The sequence below is a fragment of the Phasianus colchicus genome, chromosome Z (genome assembly GCF_987193195.1).
Source record: "Phasianus colchicus chromosome Z, bPhaCol1.hap1.1, whole genome shotgun sequence".
Classification (NCBI taxonomy): Eukaryota; Metazoa; Chordata; class Aves; order Galliformes; family Phasianidae; genus Phasianus; species Phasianus colchicus.
The window spans coordinates 47,988,096-48,011,326 of record NC_143476.1 but is presented as its reverse complement, the minus strand read 5'-3'; the positions used below and the strand labels follow the sequence as shown (position 1 = coordinate 48,011,326).

The window sequence follows — 23,231 nt, the reverse complement described above, 5'->3', positions numbered from 1 at the left end:
CCTTCTGGACTCCTCAGAACCATATCCCAAGAGCCCTAATGAACCAATGTCCTAAACAGTCCAAAGTACACCTCCAGAAGTCCAAGTTTTGCTCACTTGCTCCCACATTTCACCAAGATTTGAGATCTCAATCATTTTGTGGTCATTGTTTTTCCCACAAATGTCAGACTAGCTGAAGTCTCCCAAAACAAGCTCTAGCAATGGCGTGACTTTCTGCCAGCTGCTCACAGAATGCTTCATCTGTCTCTTAACAAAGATTAAGTGGTCTATAACACACTACCAACAGGACATCAGCTTTGTTTCACCAGAATCATGGCATTACAGCCAGGATCCGCCTGTTTCCTCTCCTACTCACACTCGCTGATATGTAAATAGTTGTGTTGCTGCAAAGTCCTATACTACATGTATCCTGGTCTTAAGGAAAACTGCATTATCTTCTGAAAACAGATGTCTTTCAAATCATGTTTGTAATAAGGTAAGCATTTGAAGCATCACTCACATGCTTACAAAAACTATGGAGGATTACAAATAAATTACTGGAGTTATTATATGGAACAGGTAGCGGGAGGCTATGGACAAACTATTGGTTTCTACTGTAGGAATTCACACTGGGGAAGAGATTCCACAAATCTCTTGTATCTTTATGTATCTTTAGAGAACATAATCTGCCTGATTTTGCCAGATGTTAATTCCCTCCAAGACATTAATTAGAAGAATTGATTTATTAGTTATAGGTCTCCTAAAGAGCACAGCCACACATTACTGAAAAGGTTCATAATGATAACACATAAAATAATATCTTACAATATTGTGAACCCCCTACCAAAAAAATAAGGTAGCAGGACTCTGTAACAATTATTTCACACAGCATTACAAAATATTTACTTCCCTGACTTCTGCTTTGAATTAATCCTGACCAGCAGACAAGCACCCACACAACCACTTGCTGAATTTCCCCTGCACAGCAGATGGTGAAGAGAATTGGAAGGGGCAAAGCAAGAAAACGTGTATCGAGATAGGAACAAGTGAATGAAGGGAGAAGATCCTATCGATGCATCGACTCACCTCCTCCATGAGGCAAATGATGCTCAGGTGGTCTGTGAGCAGGACGACAGCACTAGCTCCTGCCTTTTTACATCTATCCCAACGTTGATTCTGGCTGTGGTATAACTCTCCCTCTGCTCCCTCTGCTGGAGCCTGTCCCATCAGCATCCCCTTCCATCTTGCCTATTGCTTGCTTACATGGTGAGGACTGGGGCAGAGTGCAAAACACAGGAAGCCTCACCACTGAGCAGCAGTGCCCAGCAGCAAAGAAAATGTGTTACTCATACTCTACTACTCAAAATCCCGGATAGGCATCATATCAGCTGCTGCAGAAAGTTAACTCCACACTTACCAGGTCAATTACTCTTGCTTGCATATAATTTAGAGTCATTTTTTCAATTTAAGATTAATCTTCTGCTTGAAATCTTGTTCATAGCACAGTAATGACTTTCCAAAAGCCATTTCCCGTAGCTTGTGCTCTACTTTTGGATGGTTTTAGGAAAACAGCTCTGCCATCAAAAGACATTCAAGGTTTTTTAATTCTTTGCCTTGTTCCAATGCATAGGCAATGCCAATTCAGAAATGTATCTGCACTGTAGCAATCAAACCAAAAGAAGGGACCCTCTTAACTGGTGAAACATGAGGCTTTTGCCCTTTGGCTGCTCCGTTTAGTATAATGGATGTGCAAGGAGAGCCAGTACTTCCTCGCAGCACCTCTTTCTTACAATAAGCGGGCCCACTCACTGCAGCAATCGTTTACTGCAACGGAGCAGGAAACAGAACTCGCCTCCCGCCAGCGCTGTCCATCACGGGACACAGCACCGTCACGCAGCGACCATGGCGGGAGGAGACGCTGTGGCTGCGGGTGCGCCTGAAGTGCCGCTCGGTGTCAGGGAGCAGCGCGTCCTGGCGAAAGCTGTTGCCGCCTGTTGGCTGTGCAGACACCTGCGGCGGGAGCTGACTCCCTGCTCTGTGGAGCCCTGGAGTGGGGGTTTTCTTCAGCTCTGTGCATGGAGCCGGTGTAGTCTCTTCCGCACCAGCAGCTGCTGCAAAGCTAGGTGATACCGTATTTCTGACCGAAATATATTTTTGACTGAAATACAGCACGAAGACCCGACGTTGTTTCAAATACAAACCGTTTTTCCCCTCCCGAAGTAATGTTCTCACCAAAACACAAAAGCACCGAAATAGATCGAATTTCAGCGTTGACAATGAGTGGGTCTATTCCTTTTGTCCCAAGAGACGGCCACGCTTGCCGCCTTTGCTTTCCCACTCGCGCTGCTGAGCAGCCCCACGTTCACCTCACACCACCGGACGCAGCGACCCGCACTTCGGGGCGCCGCTGGTCCCACACCGCGCGCCCTTTTCGACGGACGGTCTGGCGGACCGGGGGCCGGAATTGCTCCGAGGGAGGGGGGCAGAGCGCCGACACTTCGTTGAGGAAGTGGCCGCGGCTGCGAGAGAAAACGAGGAAGCGGCGGCTCCCGCAACGCCTAGCTTGGGGTACAGCTCCACTCTTGGCGGAGCCGCGCCGCCCTGCTTGCTCCGGGGAGTGGCAGGAGCCGCCGGTGGGCGGCAGTAGGCGGTGAGCGGAGGAGCCGCGGCAGTGGTGAGTGGGGGCCACGCCGGGCGGGGGCCGCGCTTGCTGGAAGCGAGCAGGGTGGGCCGGGGTCTGCCGGCCGCCTCCGGGAACGAGAGCGGGATGCAGGGAGCGGCAGAGCGGCGGGAAAGGAGTGGCTGGCTATACGCGGCGAGCGAATGCACCAATCTGGAAGCAAGCTGGAACGTTCCGTCGTTCTGTAATAATATCGTTAGCCCGGCATTTGAGGAACTAGAATATGGAACTTAAATACCAAAAAATATATAGATTTAGTTATGTTTCGATGTGTTGTGGTGGTAAATTTTTAACAGAACAAAATTTACGTTAAAGTAAGCGATTACCTGACTTCTGAAAGGCGCATAATACATCGAAGTTTTGACACCTGGGAAAGCGGCTTTAAAAAAGGGCTTATCCAACTTTTGATTTTGTTTTTGACAAAACAACCACAGAGTATTGATAGAAGTGTTGAAAGTCAGTACTAAGGATGTGATGGCTGACTTGCTGCTGATCATTTCAGTGTTGGCCAGTGCTTTCTTCTTTAGCTTTGTACTACGTGCACTTAGTGCTAGGGCTCATCAGGTTAGGGTGTAAAGTGATGCTATCCTGGGCAGAGCTGAACGCTGCTTTTGTTGGTTGACACTGACCCCACCAGAGGTGGTGGAGTCACAGTTTGGCCAGATTACATGAAATATTGCAGAGTAATTCCATTTTAAAACAAAATTATCCCTTCTAAGGGAATAAACTGCTTGTAACTTTTGTGATGTTCTTTTCTGTTGAGCTGCTTTCATACTCTCTTTATCCAAACAAATTTTGATTTCTTGATTCTTTAGGCTGAATCTGCAGCTTAATCTGCAGGCACAGCTATCAGGTACAAGTGAGTACCAGCCTCTAAAGCTGTGCACTACTACATGCTTGGACGCCATGAGCTGAAACAGAGCAGAATACGTTGAGGCAGCCTAGTTAGAGGAACTGTGACTTTTTTTCATCCCTCTTTTGAACAGTCAGTGATAGAGACAAATAAGGAAGTTTGAATGTTCTATATTTCTGACAGTTTTCCTGTGGGGGAGAAATGTTATAGTTTGGTAAAGGCATTGAACTAAAAGGTTGGAATCACTGAAAATGCCCCAAAATGTAAGTAATTGCTTCAGATTTCATATGTACGTGAAATAATTGCAAAACCCAAGAGAAATACTGTTGAAGTGTTCTAGGTTTGCTGCTTTTAGAAAGTATTAAGTTCATAAAATCAATGGTGAACAGTGCTACTCTTCCATTTTCATGTTATGATCCTGAAAGAAGAGCAGAATTAGATCTGAAGTTGCAGCTAGACAAAAGCAGAAATTCGATTTTAGAAGGAGCTAGCAGGTTATGTTGAAAAGTAAACTTCATTTTAGAACACTGATGGTAAAATTAAAAGCTGGATTTAAGCACCCTTGAAGATAGTAATAACAAAAAAAATAACATAGACATGTTACTGTAACTTCCATCTTTTTTTTTTTTTTTTTTTTTTTGCATGTGTTATAACAGAGACATGAGCAGACATGCAGAGACATTTCACTGCTGAAATGTATGTTGTGTACAGAGTTCATGGGATTTCAGTCATGGTTGTTTTTTTTTTAATAATAAATTTTGATTCTTTTTTCATTCCTTATGCTTTTTCATTATGCGATATTTAGGAAAAAAAGCAGTAATCGTCTGGCATTCCTAGTTAGAATATTGTGACTGTCAGCAATTGTGTTTGTGTCTGTATCCATGGAAGAAAGATATTAGATTGTGTTGTCCATTTTTTAGCTTTACAGACTCTTGGATCAGTGGTTCAATATCTGTTTTGTGCACATCAGTTGCTTGTTTAGCTCCAGGATAAAATGGCTGAAAAGGGGAACATGTATGGTTTTGTATCGTAATTACAAGGAATACAATGCATATCTCTGCATTGAGTGAGTAACAGTTATAGAAAGATCCTTCCAGTGAGCTATTTAAAATAGTTTCTTTTGTACTTCAAGATGATTGTGTGCTTGTGTGAGCTTCCGCATTGGGGTGAGTGTACTTGCGCCATTCAGCCTGTGCACGTCTTCAGTCCGAGCACAGTGGTCCTCTTTAAAAGCTCAAGATAATCTTGTGAACATGAGAAATGCAGTTCAGTCATAAGAGCGAAAACTTCTCACATTGCAAGCATTTGCAGGATCATCTTACTTTCTAATTTGGGGAAAATAACATTTTATTATAGGGAAACAGCTTTGTTTTCTGACATTTTATTTGTCATTTCTAGGAATGTTTTAACAGGGAAATGTTCCTAATATTTGCAATAAAAGAGTGGAATACTAGGAAAGGATAATTGATAATTATTAACATTCGATATCTGCCTTAAAGAAGTAAAACAAAAGTATGTATCTTTATCTTTACATTCCAAAGGCAAGATTAGTTCAGTATTTCCTGTCTCTGTATGTACAATGACTAAGTGACTACTTCTTTAAATGAATTTGTTGAAAGGAAAGAAAGGGGAAAATATTTTAATATCAGTTGGGTCTCAATCTTTATCTTGTATCTGGACTCCTCAGTATCTACCTTCTCTCTGTACCAGGTAACAGAACAACTTCAAATTTAATAAGAATTAGAACTTAAATAGCCAGTATGCAGAAATGTACAGAGCATTACCTTGTGTGGTTTCTCTGCTCGTTTGTAACTAGCTGATGGTGGAATGTATTAATTTGAACAGCAAGGATTATCCTGCCTTTCTTCCTGCTTTGCCCTAATCTGCTCTGGGACAGTGTTCCTCAGAAGAAATATGGAATGCTAGGTGTCTTGAATGGATAACTCCAAATATGTGCAGCAGCTTTTCTATCTTCCAAAATGCAAGGAGATAATACAAGGAATCTTTCAGAGTTGATTCTCAGTAGAGGTAAACTCAGAAGTGCTAAAAGCTTTTGTAAAAAAAGTAGGACTATAGTACTGTATATAAATTCAGCCTTGTAAATCCATGGAGTAAATCCTAGGCTGAAGATAGAGCTGCAGTTGTAAGAATCACAGCTGTGCTTGGAGCTGCAGAGAATATATACAAAGAAAATGGGTGTAAAATTATTTAAATATCTTTTACGTTGTAAATTAAATAAAAACAGAGCTTGTCTATTTTTTAAAATAAATACTTTAAAATTATTGGGTTAAGCAACAGATTCAGTAAAATGAGTGAAAGATCCGATCCAGGGCTCGCCACTGAATACATCAGCCACAACTGTGCTACACCCACCCTCCTAGATAGTCTTTTTCTTATTTCTTTCCCTTTCTTTGGACAAGATAATGAACTAGTAGGAAAATAAAAATATAGACATGTGGTTTTTTTTGTTTTGTTTTGTTTTGTTTTTTAATAAGTCCACAGCCTGTAGAACACAAAAAAATCCAGTGCATTTTCTTTTAGTTAAGGCTGGGGTATCTGAGTGCAAAATTAAGACTGTGAGATGCCAGAGGTAGAGTGATAAAATGGGTGCTGCTGCTGATCACTGAGTGTGAAGTTCTGCTTTTAAAAATAGTAGTTCAGATTTCAGAACTACAAATTTCAGAGGAGTTAACCTTAGCTTAAAAGTGTCTTTTTTTAAAAAAAAAAAAAGCAAAACCAAAAACTTTATTTTTGGTAGGGCTGAATAAAATTTTAGTTTCTTTATTTGGGACTGGAAATCTGCTACAAAGACTTTTTTTCTTTTCAAGCTCTTCAAAAAATCTGGTACAGGAAAATATTAACTGAAAAACATTTTCTGATGTTTTGTTTGAAAAGAACATAAAAAAGCAAGGTATTAAGTGTTTGAAACGTGTTTATGGATTAGTTCCATCTCTGGGAAAGTCAGCCCAAATTTGATAAGTTGAATCAAGAAAACCAGTTCACTGTGTGTAAAAACAAAAACAGCTGTTGCAAGGTGAAGGTCACCAGTATCTGAAACATGAAGAATAAAAGTACAGAAAGCAACATTAATGCAACCTATCTCTGACATAGAGTGTTAGACTTTACATCTGCTTTTCAAAGAACACATATGATTTTCGTGGTATTTTGTTCAGAAGTTGGTAAAGCCAAGTAGATGTTTAAATAAGGATTATATTTGGAAATTGGATTTCAATTCCCTTTTATCCAATTAATTCCCTTCTGAATTAGGGAATCATTGTGCAAACTTCTGAGTATTATGTTTTATTTAAAATGATGCACGTCAAGAGGAAAAACACTGTTACGACCAATTCTTGTTGTGTGCACATCAGGACAGCCCCAGAACCAGAGCGAACAGCGAGGCAGGTGACAGTGGGTGAATATTTTGTCTTCAGATTTCACAAAGAAACCACCTGCTGTTCAAGTTGGCTGAACTGTCTCCATCCAGTGAGCATAACAGAAGTTGAGCTGGTGCAGCAGGGTCTCCTGTGTGCAGAAGAAGGGGAAGAGTGCACTCAAATCCACTGAAGCCTTCCTTCTGCAAAGGATGCAGTGTTTTGGTAGCCTGTTGTAGTAAACACCACTCTGGACTGGTTGGCAGTGTAACCATTGACAGTGCACACCACGAATGAAGAAGCCTGACTACAAACTGTTTCTTTTCCCAGCTTGGGAGAACTAGGGAAGCACTGCAGGTTGGCCCAAGTGCATTTTCTCTGCTCAGAGTGATAAACAAGAGTATTTCACTGGTCCAGGTGCTGCAAATAGCTTCCTCCAGAAGAGGAAGGAGAGGGCTCTTATCTCTCTGCATTTCTCAAGCATTTTTGTCAGAAGTGAGGTGGCAGTTCTTCCAAGTGATTGTTCGCTAGCTAAAAGGGATTCTTGCCCCTTAGGAGACTGGATTGCTTGTTCACTGACATGATAATTGGTAGTAGGTGCATTTTTCTACATAGGTTGCCTTTCTAGCCTCAGTGCTGGTGAAAACTATTTCTGGAAAACCTTTCCTTTGATCTAGGTCCAAGTTAGAAGAATATTCAGTAATTTTGTTTAAGAAACCAATCCTTAATGATAATAGTCAAGCTGTGTAAGCTAGTATCAGATCATCCCTCCCTCTCACCCTCAAAAAGAAAGAGGAGAGAGGAAGAAGGAAGAGAGGATAAAGGAGGGGAGGGGAGAGGAGTTATTTCTTTTGTTCTGTCTTCTTTTTAATAATGACTTCCTTCTGGAAATGATGTTTTTTTCAGAGGGATGTCTTGTTTATCAATTGATGCTAAAAAAAATCCCAAGAAATCTAAACTAAGTTAGGGATTATGCAGATCATACATGCTGAAGGCCTCATCCTTCTGAAAGAAACCAGTCTTGTTCTGTTACGCTGGTAAAACAAATCCACAATATCAACAAATCTGTGATCAGGACTGCAGTTCTTTATTTTTTTTTTTAACATTCCTGTTTTATTTAAATACTGTTATTGATAAAATGTTCTGGTAGATCTGCTTTTTTTGGTGAGCTTATGAAAAACAATTGACAGTAGTGAACCTTGAAAAAAGATTTTAGAGTCATTTTTAGAGAAAGTTTAGTTACACCTTGATGAGTCTTGGTTTTACTGTGCTTTTTTTTTCATAACTGTTCTGTTGTAGCAGTCTTTCTCTGTAGCAGTCTTCCATAAAAAAAGCATATTTCATCTAGAAATTTGCTATACTGACATCCTTAATGTCACTATGACTGAACCTGAAAATAGCCAGGCCATTGGTCTTGCAGTACCAGTTATTTTTACAGTTCTTGCAAGTAGACGCTAGTTTTTGTTTTATGTGTTCTCACTGACTTTATAAGTTCATTTTAAAGCTCTATCTAGAAGCAGTGGTAGTCACCACAGTATATAAAAAGGTTTTACTTTTTGCTTTTCTGCAGATGCTTTAAATGAAACAAGAACAGGGAAGATCTTCGTGTATTAAAGTTAACTCAGCTTAGTTTATCCTGAAGTATTCAGAAATAGCTTTTGGCTCCCCAAAAAAGCTTTTGGCTTTTTTTTTTTAACTGGATCCCTGCCCAGGCTTTTTTTTGTCAGCACTGGGAAGGGACAGTTCTCCCCATTGTGTAGGGCCCACAGCACCTGACAGCCAGACATTAAGGAGAGGAGCACTGGAAGTGGTTGCTTCTGCTCAGCGCCCAGAAATGCTGCTCTCCACAGAGCACAAGCCCACGGGCCTGCTCTAACCTGCACAACTTGCTTGTGTGGCCACAGAAGCCCTGGACAAAATGCCTGGGACAGCACCTGTGACTGCAGAAAAGCTCTGAGGCCATGGCATTCAATTTCTTGTGAAATCTCAGTGGTCTCAGGGCCAGCTGCTAGACGTTGCCCAGCCATGAGGGCAAGCACTCAAAAAGTGGAAAGCCCGCCTCATCAGACACTGTTATCTTCTCGCAACCTTGTCATCTTCAGACCTGTTGAGTCTCTGCCCTGAAAACCTCCTCAGCCCCATTGGAGGGCCCTGGTTCATCCCCTGTGAGGGCTGCCAGGGTAGGAGGACTCACTCCTAGGAAAGTCAGAGGGAGATCGCTTAAGATGACAGAGTTGAATAAATTCAGTAGCAAAGCATCAGCATAATTGTATGCATTTTGATACATTGGGTAACCACAGTCCTGTGGACAGTGCAGCTGTGCTTTGTATTTTGATAAAGGAATTTGAGAACAGGTTTTGCCAAAAAAAATCATCAATTTCTTTTTATTTGCAACTCCATTTCCAGTTAGCATCGTATTTCAGTCACACATTATCTACACATTTTCAAACGGAATGTGTGGAGTTGCAATCAGACATTCGGCTCAAAAATCAGATTGTCTCTCCCTACTAGATCTTTATAAGCCCTGCATTACCTGAGAGAAATATCCCTCGCTTCACAGTTGCTTAGTCATGTCACTGCTTCTGGGAGGTACATATGTTTGTAAACAGATGTTTTCAAGGATGAAGTGCAGGGAGGGTAAAATTTCATCACAGGTCTCTGATGCACACCTCGAGAGCTCACAAAGAGTGGCAGCCACTGCCATCAAACAAGGCTGATGCATTAGTTTCACAAAAATGAGGTCAAACGAGCTTTATGGTTCTGTTGCTCTCTGTTTTTTTTTACTTAAAAAAATACGTAAGGAGTAAGTTCTGTTGCTTAATTCTGTAAATCAGCATACAAGAGTTGTTCAAAAAGTAATGCCTTCTATTTTATTGTGTTGGCCCGTGACATCAGAGGCAGGTGGTGGTGGAGGTGAGACAGTAGAGCTGAACCCTCCCACCAATATTCCATTACACATAACAGACGGCAGCAGAAAATATTTCAGTAGCTATACAGCCTGGAGTCACCAGATGATACCAGACTGTCAGATGCAATTTTGCACAAATTAAGGCCTTTCTGCCATGTTTCAGTGTTGATAAAATATCTACCTAACCATCTTCAGTAGATGAAAGTGACTCTAGAAAGCAAATCCAAAGTAAAATATTTCCAGTAGATACAGGTTTTATAAGTGTTCCTGTGGTTGGTTAAAAAGGGGGAGATTAATGCTGTTTTACTCTAAAGCTGGTAGATGAAGTGTCACCTGTTCAGCATGCATTTTGAAGCAAGCATTTTCTCTTAAGCTGAAAGAGATGACAGCAAGGCCACTTACATTCAGACTCAAGACAACACAAAACTTGTCATAGACTGGTAATCCCATAGGGTACTTAATGATGGTGCTAGTAGATTTAGGTAGTGAAATCCCCTGCAGAAGTCTTCTGGGTACAAAGCTGCTATATTCCTTATCTTATAAACAGAAGAGATTGGTTGCAAGGGCCTTTCAAAGATCTCCAAGTTCAGTTGCTTAAGCACTTCAAGGCCAACCAAGAGGTTAAGCACATTAATGAAGACACTGTCAAAATGCTTTCTGCATACTGGCGTGTATGGGGCATCAACTGCTTCCATTCCCACAGAACATACGGCAGCAAAGGTGATGTTGGAGTAAATGGTATTGATACTCAAGTGTGCATAAGGGATAAGTGTGCCACTGCATTCCTCCATGTAGAAATAATAGCACTCCTTTACATCCATTGATGCTTGTTGAATGTTTATAGAGACCAAACAGTGAATGTGAGTGTAGTGATGGGGTGGGTGGTTCGTTTCAACAGTGACGACAGTGACACTGGTTCACCTCCTCCGGTGTGTATTTTTGCAATCATCGCATGTAGGCTTTGTTCATTGCTGTTGAAAATGCTCTGCTAATGGTGGTGATTATTTGGAAAAACAGTGTTTTGTAGCTGAGAATTTGCTCTATCAAATAGTGTTATTGTGCTCTTTGTACATGTTGTTTTCATGGAAATATATAGGGGACGCTACTTTTGGAGTGCCCAAGGCAGTACTTCTTTATTCAGCTCAGGCAAGCCGATCTGTTGGACATCCATTCCCTAGAGGAAGAGCTGCCATGTACAAGGCCTGCCTTGGCAACCTGTTTTGGTTCCTAGCCACTCTTACAGCATGGATGTTTCCTAATGATAGGGAGGAACATTCTCTGTTTCTGCCTCATCTCAGTGGATACAAGAAGTAGCTTAGTTCCATTATCTTGACAATCTCTCTTCAGATATCTTTACACCTTGATGAGATATGCCCCGAGCCGTCTCTCAGCTGAACAGCCTGAGCTCTCTCTGCATCCTACCTATGAGAAGATGCTCCAGCCTCTTCCTCATTTTAGAGGTCTTCCAATGGACTTTCTACATTATGTTCATCTCTACCTTGTACTGAGTAGCCTAGAACTTCACACAGGACTCCAGCAGGGTATTTTGTGCTGAGAAGAGAGAACAGCTCCCTCCCTCAAGCTGCTGTTGGTATTTTTCTTCAGGTGTTCTAGAGTCACTTTGCTGGGTCGTGATTATTTTGTAGTCCACAACAATTTTAAGGTTATTTTCTTCTGCTTTCCAGGCTGATAGTTCACAGTGGATATTTGTGTTTGGCATTATTCCTCCCTAAGTGCAAGTCCTTGAATTTTTCCCTGTTGAGATAAATCAAATTCCGCTCAGCTCAGCTCTCCACCCCTTGCAGGGTCCCCACAACTGGCATCCTCTGTTTTATCTGCTACAGCTTGCAGTTTAGTATTGTGTGTGAACTTGTAGCCTCACTGTCCCTCTCATTAATGCAGATGTTGAATGGTACTGGCTCCTATATGGGTCCTGGAGTATACCAGTAAGAACATCCAAATGGGACACGTGTCAGTGATTACAAACTTCTGGCCCTGCAATGAGTTACTGAAATAATGCATTTAATTGAATGGAAGTCCTCTTAGTCTTCATTTGGTGCAAATGTAATTGCCGCTTTAGATGGTATTTTTTGTAGAATGACTGTAGTGACTTACTGGCTACTGTCCTTTTCCACCTCTTTCCTTACAGGTTTATTTTGCAATGAATAAATGAAGAGATGTATTGATAGCTAATTTAGACTAAGAACATGACTGCCTAAAATGTAGAGATTTAAAAGGCAAAGCAGAGGGAAATTTTATCAGCAAAAATGATGAAAATATTATATTGAATGTAGAAAGTGATCTTAAGTTAGTAATTTTTGGATGCAAACCACAAGAGTTAATAAATAAGCTGTATACAAATCTTTTTTGTAGGGCTGTAGTAGTTCTCCAGCTGGTATGTATATATGTATATATGAATATATAAATTCAGGAAGGAGAGAAAATCAGAAGATCTGCAAAACATATGGCTCAGTCTTGATTGCACCATCTATACTTCTCTGCATTGTTTTCTATATTGTGGGATTCTTGTTCAGTTGACTTGCATGCTCCCCTCACTGCAACTACCTTGCATACTCAGAGTAGTAAAGGTATTTCTCATCTGTTTCTTGCTCCACATGCAAGAAATATTAGATTGGCCACAGTTTGCTAATGATGCATCTATGAACTGAGCAGGCCACAAGCCTGTTTGCAGCAGGGCTGCCAGGGAAGATGGCAGCCTGAAGCACCCTGTGACAAAGGATTCTTTTTTAGGGTGCCAACTCCTCAGTTGCAGTGTTGCACCAGGGATCCTCCCTTCTTACATGGTTTTCCATAAAGTTCTCTTGCTTTCAAATGACTTAGTTGTGCACTTCAGTCAGCTGCAAGCTGAGTGATCTTGATGTATACTTGCATTTTTAAATGCTGATTCCATGGACTTCTGCCTCGTTGCCCTAAAATCCTGTCATTTTATTTGTGAAGGCTGTACTGCTTCTGCACCTAGATCCCGCACAGCAACCGAAACAGCAGCTGAGCTTCTCATTCTTTTGTCAGCCTTTATTCAGTCCTTATTCAAAGTAATGAAGATGGAAAGACAGAGTAACAGTAATATGAATAAAACCAGTATCTATTTTCTACATTAATGTCCTAGTTATTGTACTTTGTATACACACATTTTTCTTAGTGTACATACACTGGAAAAAAAGAATATCAGATATGCAGTGATCTTGTAATGACAGAGAAACAGTGGTCTTTTTCTATAGGACAGTACCTAGTTGTCCAGGCAGTGTAAATGTGTCTTAGGGTTTAATAAAAGTAAGTTTGTCTGATGGCAGTGTCAAAGATTGAAGTAACTCAAGGGAACACAGGAGACAAGAACAGTACTCCTGTAGCTAGAGTTCTGTAGAGACACTGTGCGTGTTTTTTAGAATTACATAATTATAAGAGATTTCTTTAACTGTTAAATTAAAAATAAAAGAATTTAAGCTATTGTCTTCACTATTCTTCAGAGATACTGAACTTCATTCTTTTCTGTATTTTCATTGTCAGTGTTCCTTTGCATTATTACAGTATAAGCAGTTAGAGATGAAAGCTGTTCAAGGTAACACTAACACATTAATTAATTTTAGTGATACTCATGTTTCCTTTTTTCTTTTCAGGCATTAAACATTAATTGACTACTTGGAAAGAAAAAAAAAATCATGGCTTCCAACACGGCTAGCCCTGCTAACCATCTGCCTTACTTCTTTGGCAATATTACACGCGAGGAAGCTGAGGAATATCTGATGCAAGGAGGAATGAGTGATGGACTATACCTGCTTCGCCAAAGCCGGAATTACCTAGGAGGCTTTGCCTTATCCTTGGCCTATGGAAGGAAGGTTCATCATTACACAATTGAGAGAGAGATGAGTGGGACATATGCTATTGCAGGAGGCAAATCACATGCAAATCCTGCTGAACTCATTAACTATCATTCAGAGGAAGCAGATGGCCTTATCTGTCTACTGAGAAAATCTTTTAATCGACCACCAGGCATTGAGCCCAAAACAGGGCCTTTTGAAGATTTAAAAGAGAACCTCATCAGAGAGTATGTCAAACAGACATGGAATCTGCAGGTAAATCCAGGTGAATTTGCCATAAAGTGGACCTCGGCGCAGTCTAGAGCTTCCTCTCTAAGGGAATATAAGGGCAGGTGCTAATCTCTGCTCTCTGATAACAGCAGCAGGACCCACCAAGGGAACGGCATGGAGCTGCATCTGGGGAGGGTCTGGTTGGGTATTGAAAAAAGGCTCTTCACCAGAGGTGATAGGCATGGAGCAGGCTCCCCAGAACAGAGGTCATGGCACCAGGCTGCCAAATTTTGAGCAGTGTTTGGATGACACTCTCAGAGATACAGTTTGACATCTCAGGGTCGTTAAATATGTCTAGCTATATCGGACTATCTTTTCAGTTGAGATACTGATGTATTAAGTTACTAATTTCTTTCCCAGAAATAAAGGAAAAATCTTTTAATGTCTGTGTAACAACTACTATTTTTCTTCACATAAAAAAAAAATACATGCATGTTTTAGGTGTCCCAAAAGCAATACAGTATTGGGATTATATCTGTATATTTTCTATTGCAGAAGACAGTTAGAATGTCCCGTTGTTTTATCACTCCAGGGTCATGCTCTTGAACAAGCTATCATTAGCCAAAAGCCTCAGCTGGAGAAACTGATTGCCACTACAGCCCATGAGAAGATGCCTTGGTTCCATGGCAGGATCTCTCGGGAGGAGTCAGAGCAGCGTATCCTCACTGGATCAAGAAACAATGGAAAATTTTTGTGAGTGTTTTCCTGCATTGCTGCTATTTGCCACTAGTGTCATAGTTCACTTGAATGAATAGCAAGTGAGAATATGCCTGAAGAGGTGACTTAGTCACAGTGAAAGACCTTAGTCCATCATAATAGATTTTACATGATGTAACTATTCCTACATTAAGCAAATGTCTCCAAAATTGGGTTTTCACTTATCTGAAGATGGGAGATGATAATGGGGAGTGTTCATTTGTTTGCGGATGGATCTGAATTGGCTAGATCAGTGGGTCATATCCAATTATTATGGCATTCAACAAAGCTACGTGCTGAGTGCCTTATTTACATTGTGATAACCCCATGCAGCATTATAGGAAGAGTGGCTGACAAGTTTCCTGGCAGAAAAGGATCTTGGGGTTCTGGTCAACAGCTGGCTGTACATAAGCTGGCAGTGTGCCTACGTGGCCAAGGGCACTGGTATTCTGGCTCGTATCAGAAGCGGGAATTGACCAGGGAATTGATTTTCCCTCTATACTCAGCACTAGTGAGACTGTACCTTGAATACAGTGCTCAGTTTTTACAAGTAGTTGCACCAGTAGAGGTTTAGATTGCATATCAGGAAGAATTCTTCATGAAAAGGGTGATTAAGCTGCACAGGGAGGTGATGGCTTTGTCAGCCCTGGAGAAATTTTAAGAGACATGAGGATGTGGCATGTAGGAGCATGATTTAGCAATGGACTTTTAAGTGGATAGTTGGTATTGATGACCTTTAAGGTCTTATCCAATCTAAATGATTCTGTGATCCTAATACATGATTCCATATGTATATATAAAATTATCATTACTGTTATTTCTGTCTTCCTTTTCTGTCTTAGTAAGTAGTTTTTATCTCAAGCCGCAATTTCTACCTCTTTTTTTTTCCTCAATTCTCTTTATCCCCTAAGAGGAGGGGCGTGAGCAAAAAGCTTTGTGATGCTAAGCTGCCTGCCAAGATAAGCCACTAGTACCAAGTGGCTATGGTGAGTTAACCGTAGCCCATCAAGTTGCTCTCACAGTCTGCCACAGTCTGCCACGTCAGCTGGATGTGGAGTCAGAAAACAGGAATGAAAAGCTTGTTAGTCAACATGACAGAGAACTGGGAAATTGTTTACCAGTTCTTGGAGAAAACTGATTTATTAAAATTTTGATACTAAATTACAAAGACAAAAACATGAACCACTGCCAGAAAACTCCCCTCCAATTTTCACAAGCTCATCTTCACTCCTTTGTGCCCAACTCCTCTCCCCATCAGACAGCACAAGCGGATAAGAGACTGGAGTTACAGTCAATCCGTAATAGTTTCCCTCTGATGCTCCTTTTCAAACTTCCTGTTGCAATGCAGGCTCTTGGCAGGCTGCAGTTCCTTCTTGTTCTTCTCCTCTTAGAGGGCTACGTTCTTTGTACACAGCTGAGGGGCTGAGCAGCGCCTTAGGGGTGTCTCACGGAGCTAGCTGCAACAAGCCAGTACTAGCCTTGACCTGCTCAGGGCATATCTGACCTCCTCCCACTGTGCTCCTCAGCCAAAGCCTTGCCACCAGCAATCAACACAATGATTTACCAACGACATAAAAATGCTGATAGACAGCCTGTGTTAACCAGTTCTGGTGCCCATAGCTGTCAGTGTTCCTGTAGTAGTGACTCTGTTTTGTGTCTATCACTTTCTGTGTTAATGCAGACCCTTTACTAGAGTTGGAGGCTTTTTGTTGTAGTCTTGTCAGGATCAGAGCCAGTCAAAATCTTCCAGCTAAACGGTTCTTCTTCTGGAAATCCTCATTTCAGAAGTTCTGATGTTTTCATTGTGAAATCTTTTGCCATCCTCCCTTCTTCTCCCTCACCCACTCCCCAACCCCCAAGAAAAAAGAAATTGGAGCTCAAGGGACCATGTCTGAGGAAGAATCACGTAGTCGACATTTCATCACCTACAAGTGTAATTTTCTTCAATATTCATCTATCTTTGACTTTTCTATAGCTTGTCCAAGGTAAAACCTCAGAAGTGAGTACAGGGTGGATATGCTTCTTCAGTACCAACTGTTTTCACATTACTGATTTGCCATTATTTTGCCAAGCTCATTGACAGATTATGGAGATGGACCTTCATATTTATTTATATGGGTAGTTTAAATTTTAAGTCCTCTAAATCTTCCTTTCAGTATGAATTAATTCCTGTCATGTCTTACCTACTAATACTTTGAGTCTTTGAGTGTATTGACATCTGATTTCTTGAAATATCTCCCATCTTAATCTGAAGCTTTTTGTGCTTCATGATCACTTTCACCCAAGTTTTAGTGCACCTTCATATTTTTGCTTCTTGCCCTGTTTCTTAGGATGATGCTGTAAAAGTCACCTACTCAGCTGTTTTCTCTATGCATGATAAGAAAAAAATTGTTAAAAGTTTGTGCAGCCAGAGTTTCCTGTTGTCACAAATTCACTTCTTCTGAACACTTCTTTCAGTAGCACTGAAAGGTTTGATAAAAGTAGTCAGCACATAGTACATTACCACCAGCACAGCAATGTCATTCCTTCTTTTCATTCCCTTGTGATTTTTCTCATCTCTTTTACTGTTTTCTGTCTATAGGAGCAAAATCTTAGCAAATTATTGTTGCATCATCTGAATCATGGTATTGATCATATATTAAAACTTGCATCTTTTCCAGTTTACTTCAGGACATATTGTTTTGTATGTGGTCGGAGTGCTTCTCTTTGGACGAATAAAGGAAACTAGGTTTCTTAAAAAAATAAAAAAAATTTAAAAAAATAAAAATTGGATTCTTTAGCTAACATTTCTTAAGAACAGAGATGTGGTTTGGAATTACGGCATTTTTTTTAGAAAATCTGACATTTTCAGTCTCCATTGTAGACCTGGTGCCTTTTTTTTTTTATCTGAAGTATTCCTTCAGTTCTAAATTGAAATTATTTTCCAACACTTTCCAACTTCCCTTAGAGACTGCCTGGGATGCATTTCTGATACTGTTTGTGATGAGCTGTGGCAGGCATGGTCACATCTTCCTTGGGATTGATTATGTAAATGGGTATGTGACTTAGATATCTCTGTTGCAACTCGCAAGGCTTCTTTCATGTTGGGGAAATTACTTTCTCAGTGCAAATTTTAGCTTTGAAGTTCTGTTTAAACCATGAGAAAGATCTCTAGAACTTATGTTCAGCTTATGTCCTTCTTATTAAGGACAGCAATCTATACTTTTGCATCTGCAGGATAGATGCTATAAAACATTACCAAGAACATTAAAAGAACATTAATTGTTCCTGTGTGTTTCCTATGTGACAGGTTTAGAGCTCAGTAACCACTTAGCTGCTCTTGACTCCTATGCTTCTAGGGAAAAATCAAAGTGATATCATTGACTACTTCATAATTCAGCAAGAGAAATAATATGTTGGTTATTTGTGCCAGAAATCTGTTTTCCATTCTGGAGCTCTTCTAGCTCTGAGATCAGATCAGAAGACTAGAGACTGATAGGAAATAAAAAAGCAACTGTCTAATTCAGAAACATTTTCTGCAGAGGTTTGCCTAACATCGGATTGCTAAGCAGATACAGAGAAATAAACCACTAGTTTGTAAGCTAACTGAACCAGGAGTTCAAATTATAAATTTGTGCAAAATTATAGTGAGTGCTAGAGGGGTGCATTGTTTTAGATTTCAGGCACAATAATCATAATTTTTCCTTACCAATAACAGTGTGTGTTGGAATCTTCTGTACATCTGTGGACTGAACACTGAGAATTTTGCTTGTGAATGTAGCTGCTCAAGGATTTCTTTCTCACACTGATTGAGACACTCAAGCCCAATAGGTGACTGAAGGGTAAAATTTAGCAATATTTACTATTTAAAAGGTCACTTGTTAAGTGGACTGGAGTCAGGGAGAATAAATGGAAACTAGATATTGAAAAGTTGTGGAATTGATCAAGACCACAAGTAGGCCTGAAATAATGCTGGCATATGATGAATATTAACTTCTTTATTTTGGAAAAGACAGTAAATTTTAGGAGGCTATAACACTTCTGTATGTTCTTTTTCAGAGCCTTCTAAAAAGTAATCACCAGAAATCTTCTGTCTAACATTTGCTGCAGCAAAATCCATTGCAGGGATCTCCATGAGACCACATCTAATTCTTAGACTCCTAGCAGTTTCTTGTATCACTACAGGATTATTAAATCCAGATGTTTATACACAGTAACTATGGAAATACTTGAAAAGATTCCTGATTGCCTTTCAATATGTCCTAAATAGCATCGTAAGTCAATAACTGCCACTCATTGAAGTTGCTGGAAGTTGTGAATATATTGCTAAAGAATTTTCAAAGGTCTTTCTCAAGTTTTTGTCACACTGAAAAATCACAGAAATAAGTGCTTCTTTGAGTGCTATAGAGTTTGTTTTCAAATCCAAATATAGAAACCATGACATGACATGGCATGACATGACATAAAACTGGAAGATGTGCCCAATTTTTCCAAAAAGAACACTTATGAAAAAGATTGCCATTATAGCTGCAAAATTTGGAAGAAAGGTTACAGCATCAGAATGGAAAGAAAATATAACATCCCTTAAATGGTCTGAATAGCAACTCAAAATAGAGGATTTAAATTAAGTTTCAAGCCTCTGTTGGCTTCATTAACATTTGTTTTCATGCTGTATAGGAATCCAGTTCTTATCAGAATTTTGATAAGCGTTAGTTTTTCATTCGATCTTATCTGGTAGAAAGTATAATTACAGAATATGGTGATCAGCGTTATCTGGGTAATCACAGATAATATTACTGGTTTTAGTGCTATTATTAATAATGTTAGTATTATCAATGTGAGTGTACATATGCATGAACTAGTAGAAAAATGAACTAAATTTTGCTAGTAGGTACAGACTAGCAGAATAAGAAATACTAGTTTTCCCTGCAATTACAACTCTAGTAAAGTATGAGCTAGGTTTTGGCACATCTTTATCATTCATGGTGAGAACATCAATTGTATGTGTTCTTGTTTATGTGTTAAGAATCAAAAATTCTGAAGCTGAAGGAAGATAAACAATATTCAGAGATACTGTTAAACATAAAAGCTCATCCTTAAGGAAAATGTGGCTAAGACATTACACAATAAGCAGATTACACTCTATAAACGTTTTGTGTCGGTCCACAGCCATATGTAATTCATATAATATGTGAAAAATTAAACATTGTTTTAGTGCCATAAAACCGTCTTTAATATGTAATTTAACATTCTAAAGCTTGCAGGACTAGTGTAAACCATGAAAATGGCTCACAGCACTACTCATAATGGCACCTCATGACCTCTAGGGACCAAGCTGCCTCTAACAAATCAGAACAGTCAACACTATTATCATTGTCTTGAAATAACAAGTTCTGAAGTGCAGTTATCTGTAAGAGTTCACTTCTCTTTTTTCTAAGCAAAAATCTGTGTTAGTGATATCTGTAGCTTTTTGTATTTATATTACTCTTAATATCTTCCTGTGGGCATTTGCCACTGAGGGGCAAATGAGCAAGGTGGGCCACTTACCTGACCTTGTAAATCATTCTTTAAGTGCATCTATCCTTACTGTGTTTGTATCCATAATTAGAACTGGACATGGTTGACACCAGATAAAATGAAAATAATATGAGCTAACATGACCTTACTTCAGGAACATTAATTAAAGATGAAGTTCCTCTTTGAGACGCCAAGCATTTGCTAGGCTTAGATAGTTATAGCAATTGTGTAGGATAAATGATAAAATACCAACTGCTAACTGTGCTCCTGGAGGTGTTTATATTTCCTTCCACAAGAAGGAAAGAGCTTTGGAAGAGCTGTTCATTTGCCTTCAATTAGGTACGTAAGTGGATGGCACTTGCAAACCATTGCAACAAGACTGTGACTTCTCAAGGCTAGCTCTACGTTATGTCCTTCAGGAGCAGAGTGGATCAGAGGTGGTCAGAGGTATAAGGAAAATATGTGATACCTGACTGAAATAGTTACAATGAGAAGAGCCCCTACAGCAGATTTAGAAGAAAGCTATTTAGTAGGGCTTAAGGGCAGAATAGTGTGTTTTTGTGTAAGCAAAATAGACTGTGGTGATGCAGTCCTGCTTGCCAAATTGTTCCATCACTTTGCAGAAAATCTCAATACTCTTACAAGGAAATAAAATTTTGCATTCCATTTTCGGTAACAACAGTGTGGCTGATCTAGCTCTTAAATTTTGTAGTATGCTGACATCAGAAGGCTGTGTGTTGTCCCTACCTATAGCAGGGGGGTTGGAACTAGATGATCCTAGAGGACCCTTCCAATCCAAACCATTCTGTGCTTCTGTGATTTCTGAAATGGTTTTTAGTATGTTCTTAGGGAAGGAAAAGTGATTTAGTAGAAGACTACAATCAGTCCATTTTCACCTTTTTGTGGTCCTCTTACAGATTACATATTGTCCTCAGATTTGCATTGTGTTCAGTGTGGTGCAGATTTTTGAAGTGAAAATGAAGAACAGTGATATGAATAACATTTCAAGAAAGATGATCATAAGGACAGGCAAGCAGGGAATGGCTGTGTCTTCATGTTTAGTGGGAAATGTCATTATCTTTGGCATCAGGGAAGCTGTTATCACTAAGAAGGCAAAACAGTACCAAGAATAAACTTGCGTATGCCCTTGGATATATAAGTGACATTATTTTCATACCATTCCTAAAGCAAGCATTTAGCTAATTGCTTTCCCTTATTATTCTCTGCTAGAATGCTGTGTCTTTTTTTTTTCCTATATGGTCAGTGAGCCATGCTTAATAGTATTTTTTAATTTTCTTTTTACACTCAGGGATTCTTTCATTTATAAAGAAAGATCATTTGGCTTTTCACGTGAAAGCAGAAAAAATTGAGGCAAAAATTGTTGTGGTTGCTTCCAAACAAAGACAGAGACTCCACGAAAAGAAAGAATGTACAGCTATTTACAGTTTATAATGACATTCTAAATAGTAATTGCTATTTGGATTGCAGACATAAAAGCATAGGAAATACCCAAGCATTGATGTCAGGAAAATTTAAAATCAAAGTTATTTTGCATTGCACTGTGTAGCAATTTCAGTTTCTCCATTACTTCTAAAATTCTTGTTTTGAATATAGATATAGTAGAGAATTCAGATACTTTAATGCTTCTCTTTATTATATCTGTGAACTTGAATTTTCACACATTGAAGTTGTTATGTTTTCAGGCGTACGTCGGTGGGTGAAAGGGCAGTGTTATTTATTCTCTTCATGTTATTTCTTCACTATCTTTATGTTTTTATGCAGATTTATAATTAGCTATGATGGCATGAAATGGAAGAGCACTTGATATTTCATTGCTGGCTTCCTTCCTTGTAAAAATACATTTAAAAAAAATGATCTTTTTTTTAAAGAAGATTTTTTGCTTTCATTTTGTATTCAAGAATAAAAAATATCATGCTTAACTTCAGAGCACATCAAAACATATAATACAGTTTGAATTTTGGATTTTTTTTTTTTTTCTGAATGTGCTTGAACTCTAAATGTGCTCATTTTATATAGAATCAAATTTGCATTTGAGAGAGCCCCCAAAACTGATGTGATGACTGTGAGTAGGTCAGTCAGCATCAAGATGATGTGGAAATCATTTGAATAGGTTTCAGACTTTCAGTTTGAGCAGCTTTTTTATTTGATTCAGTTTTTTATGATAAGTGTAAAATACTAGAATGCTCTATATTGAGCTTCAGTTCTAGAGGGCTAGCCTAACCTATGCAGCTGTTATCATAGTCTACAAGATGTGATAAAATTGTAAAATCTGTCCTGTGATAATAAACAGAGGAAGAAGAGTTTTCAGTTTGAACTGTAAAGATAAGTTTTGTGGGAGCACTTTTTGAATGACTAAGTGATGTGATTGCCAAATTAAGACCTGGGGAGTATTTTGTAGTTTCAAAGCTCTTTTATTCTTCAGACATGTTTTGAAAGGTACAAGTGTCTTCTGCTGCTTTGTTTGTTAGGGATACAAAGTGTTCTCAAGTTGACTGAGCACAGCTTAAGAAAACTGTACAAACATGAATTTTGCTTAAATCCTGTACAGCATATTGATGGAGCTGTCTGGATCTGTGTCACGGTCCTAAGAAATCGGGACTTTTCTCATTGATGTCTGTGCTTTTAATAATTAGTTCAGAGTACCTCCTGTGGTAGTAGCAACTGCTGCAAAAGGGAATCAGTTTCAGTAGGACCAGTCATATTGAAGCTATTTCCACATCTGAAACATGAAGCAAACTTGGAACTGAGGAACAAACCAGTAAATTTTTTACAGTCTTAACTTGTGCGGTATTCTGAACACAATGAAATGCAATTCATGTTTTGGAAACACTGTCTTCTATTCTGAAAACATCTTTTCAAGCCTTTGCTAAGAGCAAGTCAGAGAAAGACAAAGCAAAAGTCATTCTTCATTTTAGCAGAACCTGTTGTTCTCCACTGGTCAGTAAGCACAGGAAATCAGCATGCTGAGAAAACACCTGCTTGTCATGAAAAACCACGATGTGTTTCAAGTTGCTTTGGAAACAGCATGCAAGTTACTTTGGTTACAGAAAAAAAGAATCTCTACTTCCCTCTACCTTTAGCTAGTGTCCTGTTCACATCTTCGGCAACAAAAATCACTTCA

General features: G+C 39.5%; 1 protein-coding gene across 3 annotated transcripts in view; it reads left to right on the top strand.

Annotated features, from left to right (window-relative positions):
- Positions 1-1,195: 1,195 nt before the first annotated feature.
- The window catches only part of SYK (spleen associated tyrosine kinase), a 56,186-nt gene continuing 34,150 nt past the window's right edge, over positions 1,196-23,231 (top strand). For 2 of the 3 annotated variants that reach the window (XM_031610494.2, XM_031610493.2), the window contains exons 1-3: positions 1,196-2,653; positions 13,427-13,882; positions 14,430-14,590. In XM_031610494.2, coding sequence (XP_031466354.1) covers positions 13,469-13,882; positions 14,430-14,590 — 575 coding nt within the window. In that variant the 5' untranslated portion in view covers positions 1,196-2,653; positions 13,427-13,468. The other variant, XM_090130655.1, reaches the window with a different exon arrangement.